The 4,071-nt window shown below is 41.1% G+C and overlaps 1 protein-coding gene across 1 annotated transcript in view; it reads right to left on the minus strand.

Moving 5' to 3' along the window:
* ADGB (androglobin) overlaps positions 1 to 3,762 on the minus strand; it is a 103,227-nt gene extending 99,465 nt beyond the window's left edge. The window contains exon 1 of the mRNA XM_015623490.2: positions 3,684 to 3,762. Coding sequence (XP_015478976.1) covers positions 3,684 to 3,745 — 62 coding nt within the window. The 5' untranslated portion in view covers positions 3,746 to 3,762. The remainder of the gene's footprint in view (positions 1 to 3,683) is intronic.
* Between the last annotated feature and the right edge of the window lie 309 nt (positions 3,763 to 4,071).

Raw genomic sequence — 4,071 nt, forward strand, 5'->3', positions numbered from 1 at the left:
ACTATTTCTAAATTTCATCAATAACAGAAATAAAGAAAACTATATTAATACAACAAAATTTCTCATTCTTATACACATAACATTCATCTTAATATTTGCAAAAAGCCAATAACATAAAATGTATCTATAACAGGAGTCAACAGCTTCTCACAATTTTACATCATCTCTGAACTTGCTTAGTGTCCCTTCCAGTCCTGAGTCCAAGTAATTTATAAAGACGATGAAGAGCACAGGGCAAGTGTGATGGAGTCCTGTGGAACCCAACTAGTAACAGCTGGCCAGTCTGATGTCACCCCATTCACTATCACCCTTCATGCCCTACCCATGAGCCAGTTGTTCACCCACCCATGATATGTTTATCCAGCTGTGTGTGAGACATTTTGTCCAGAAGGATACTGTGAGAGATAATATCAGCTTTATTGAAATCCAAATCTCTAAGAAGTAATTATTATATATCCAATGAACACAGCTGCAATCTTACTGTGCGTGTATAAGATTTAGTTCTAATTTCCACAACACATTCAAAAAAAGGCATGGTAAATTGTCTTTGATAAAACATTCATAATCACTACCAACACTTGCCTAGTATTAGGGGAAAATCATTACCTAAGGAAACATAGAGCACCCTGTTCAACACAGGATTTACCAAATAAAATGAGGAATGAATCACAGTACAGTTTTTTTATCACCATGTTCAGCAGTTTTTCTCAACAATTATAAACAGCAATTATAAAGAGCATCAATACTATTCTTTTTATGCCTGAGCAGAGCATTTTATCCTGCAGAACCAGCTCAGTACTCTTCAGATTGTTATTGACAACGACACAGAATATCAGAAAATTTAATCTTCTCTGAATTTGGGCCTAAAACTGTACTTTCTAGGAAATGAATAATGTTTGTATCTTGTTCTTGTAGACTGAGATTACATCTGTATTAGATCTTTACTGTAATACAGATATTTCTCATTATACAGCATCTTTCCATTTCCAAATAAAGAAATAACATATCCATCTGTCTGCTATCAATTGCATTCCCACTGTTATGACATCAAAATCCTATGACAAAGGAAAGAAGTGGAAACATTGTGGAAAATTGAAAAATTATATATAGCTTCCATTTTGTATAAATCACCACAGTATGTGGCTCTAACTTTTGACCAATAAGCCTAATCCAAAGAAAAAGCTCCCTATAAATGTTACTAGCTGTAGATCAGAATTTGAACTGCCTAGTTGCTTGTTGTCTCCCATAGAAATTCTGTAGTTTATAGCAGTGGTCTCCAAAGCAGGCAGTGCACACAAGAAAAAAAACATTAGAGCTTGAGTAGTGTGTGCATATAACTGATAAAGGGATAAACACACATATATAGGAAGGGTGCACTCAAAAACTTTTGACTAATTGAGTTGTGCAATAAAAAAAGGTTTGGAGACCTTTGGCATACAGCACGACTAAAGAAAAGGAGGAACTGTTTCAATGCTTCAATCCTTTCAGAGGGACTAAGAATGCTAAAATATCTTCTGATACTGAGTTTGGCATATAAATTCCAATCCACCTGGGAAACAAGGGCTAGAGAGAAGAAAGGCTATTCAAGATGTTAAAAGTGTTTCCAAGGGGAAATTTTAGTCCCACTATATTCAGTTCCCAATTACCAACAATTTCCACTGAGTTGTAAAACATCAGTTTTTCATACAGACTTTTGATGAGTGGGCACTAAGATGCATGAGGGTTTTCAGCAGGATGAAGATCTTACTGAGACTAAATTCTATAGTAGAATACATTTGATCAACTCACTTTAAACTGACAGAGCAAAACAATATGACTGAAAACAGCAAGGGCTGAAATAAATTTTTCAGTTATTTTATAGCACTATTCTCTACAGCTTCATGAGCAAATGGGTCTACTTCAGTATTTTTTTTTTTATGACAAAAAGTTATGTACACAAAAATTTAATCAACTGTCAATAGCCTTTTTTGATTTAAATTAATTTCTACAGCTCAACAAATGTCAAAGGAAAAATCTTTCCTGACAGTTTAGTCAAGGCTTATCAGGTCATCTGCTGAGCTTGGAAAGAGATGCATTGACCTAAATCTACATTTTTTCATCCATTCTTCCAAAAGGCCTTAGTAAAATTTCAGAATGACCAATAAATGTTTACAACAGGGGCCCTCTGCATCACAATAGTTTAACACAAGATAAATCCAAAAGAAATGCTACAGCTAAAACAAAAGTTATAGGCTTTATGAAAAAATGATATGAACTATTTATATATTGTTATTTTAATGGCTCTGCATTGCAATTAGGTTACTGTAACATATTACTAGACTACAGAAGAAACAAAATCACTGTGCCACGACTAGGATATCTTCAAGCTACTCCACCTTATGTAAAATAACTTTCCTCTTTTTTTCTCCAACAGCTAAAAACCAAAAATGTCCCTGATAGCTTTCTGATATCATCAGAAAAAAACCTGATAAACTGCTTGAAGCAATAAATATGAAGGACAGCATGGCTGGGGCCAAAACAATAACAACAGAGTTACGAAGCAAAGGGTGTAGTGGGTAGAAGGAGCTAGATACTGGCAGGCTACAACAGAGAAGTTAGCAAAATGGGAATCAAGGTGTGAAATATAAAATAGAAACATGAAAATATGAAATAAGAAACTACTGTGTAGTAAAGGCTGTGTAACTAGCTATGAAATAAGCACAAAGGGGTATTTGAGATTGATTTCAGGAGAGAAATAAGTGATACAACTTAAACCTTCATTTATAGCAGAAAAAAAAGTAGCAGAGGCCATAAGTGCATACATGAGATATCTTTTTCATTTAAATCCTGACAGCGCCATGCATTCAGGCTTACATCAGGATGAGAAAGCTGCTAACACCATAGAAACAGGACTCACAAGTCAAAACAATGACAGTGGATGTCACTGTTCTCAATTTATTTGTCTTTTCAGGAAGAAATAGACATTTACACAGAAATATAAAATTCATACTAAACACCCAGCAAACAGCAAGTCATTTAAAAATAACTCAAGATGCTACTTACACAGAAATATTTAAGAAATTAATACGAAGAATTCTTTTTTTTTAACATACTTGCATTCCTCAGATTCTTGAAAACATAAAGCAAACCTTCCAGACACTGGGAATTGTCTTTCCCGTCTGTAAGTGAAACTGATGTGCTGTAACAGTTACTAATCACTTCGCCCCCAAAACTGCAGCTAGTTTGGTTCCTCTACCCGATGAAAATAGACAGGAGCGCCCCAGGGTCCTCAGCAGGGAGGGAGGAAGGACACCTTCGACACGAGCTGGGTTTCCAGTTTGAACAAACAAACTAACTAAACCCCAAGAACAGCCAACCCCCACCTCGGCTTCAGAAACCGCTTTTAACGAAGCACCCACACGAGCGAGTGAACTTTCTTAGCACAAGTTGTTTGCCCTCACACACCCGTGTCCGGCCGGTGCCACGGCGACAGGGCCGTCTCGCACAGGTGCCCGCCGCCCTCGGCGGCCGCCCGGGCCGAGGCAGGGAAGCCTCGGGGCAAGTTCCCAGCCGGTCCCGGAGGCGGCCGCAGTAGCCCAGGCCGGGCACGGCGGCGTCTCCAGGCGAGCCGCCCTTATCGGGCCGGCTGGCATGGGGGCTGCCATCCTCCCGCGCCCACCCTCCCTCTCTCCCGGGGCTCTCACGTTTTGGAGGAGGTGCTGGTGCGGCGGGAGAGCTCCTTCTTCTTGCTCACCTTGGAGGCCATGGCCGCGGGCCGGTGCCGCCGCGTCCGCCGCGTTGCCGGGCGACCCCGCGGGCCTCGGGAGGGGCCGCGAGGGAGGCCCCGGTCCGAGGGGCCCGGCCCGGCCCCGCCGCCCGCTTCGTGCTCGAGGAACCAAAGGAACGGCGTGAAATGCCTTTGTGGGCAAAGGTTTGGCTTCGATGGAACAGGTACCGCTTTCTGTGGCAGCTTTAGGAACCTGTCCGAAGAAGGTAGTTTGTCTACTTGCCGGTGATAACCAGCTGTGAGAAGCTGCCGACTCCGTCGAAGACAGCGAGGCCCTGCAGAGACCTGGGCAAGTGAGGGGACTG

This window comes from Parus major, chromosome 3 (genome assembly GCF_001522545.3).
Source record: "Parus major isolate Abel chromosome 3, Parus_major1.1, whole genome shotgun sequence".
In the NCBI taxonomy this organism is placed as follows: Eukaryota; Metazoa; Chordata; class Aves; order Passeriformes; family Paridae; genus Parus; species Parus major.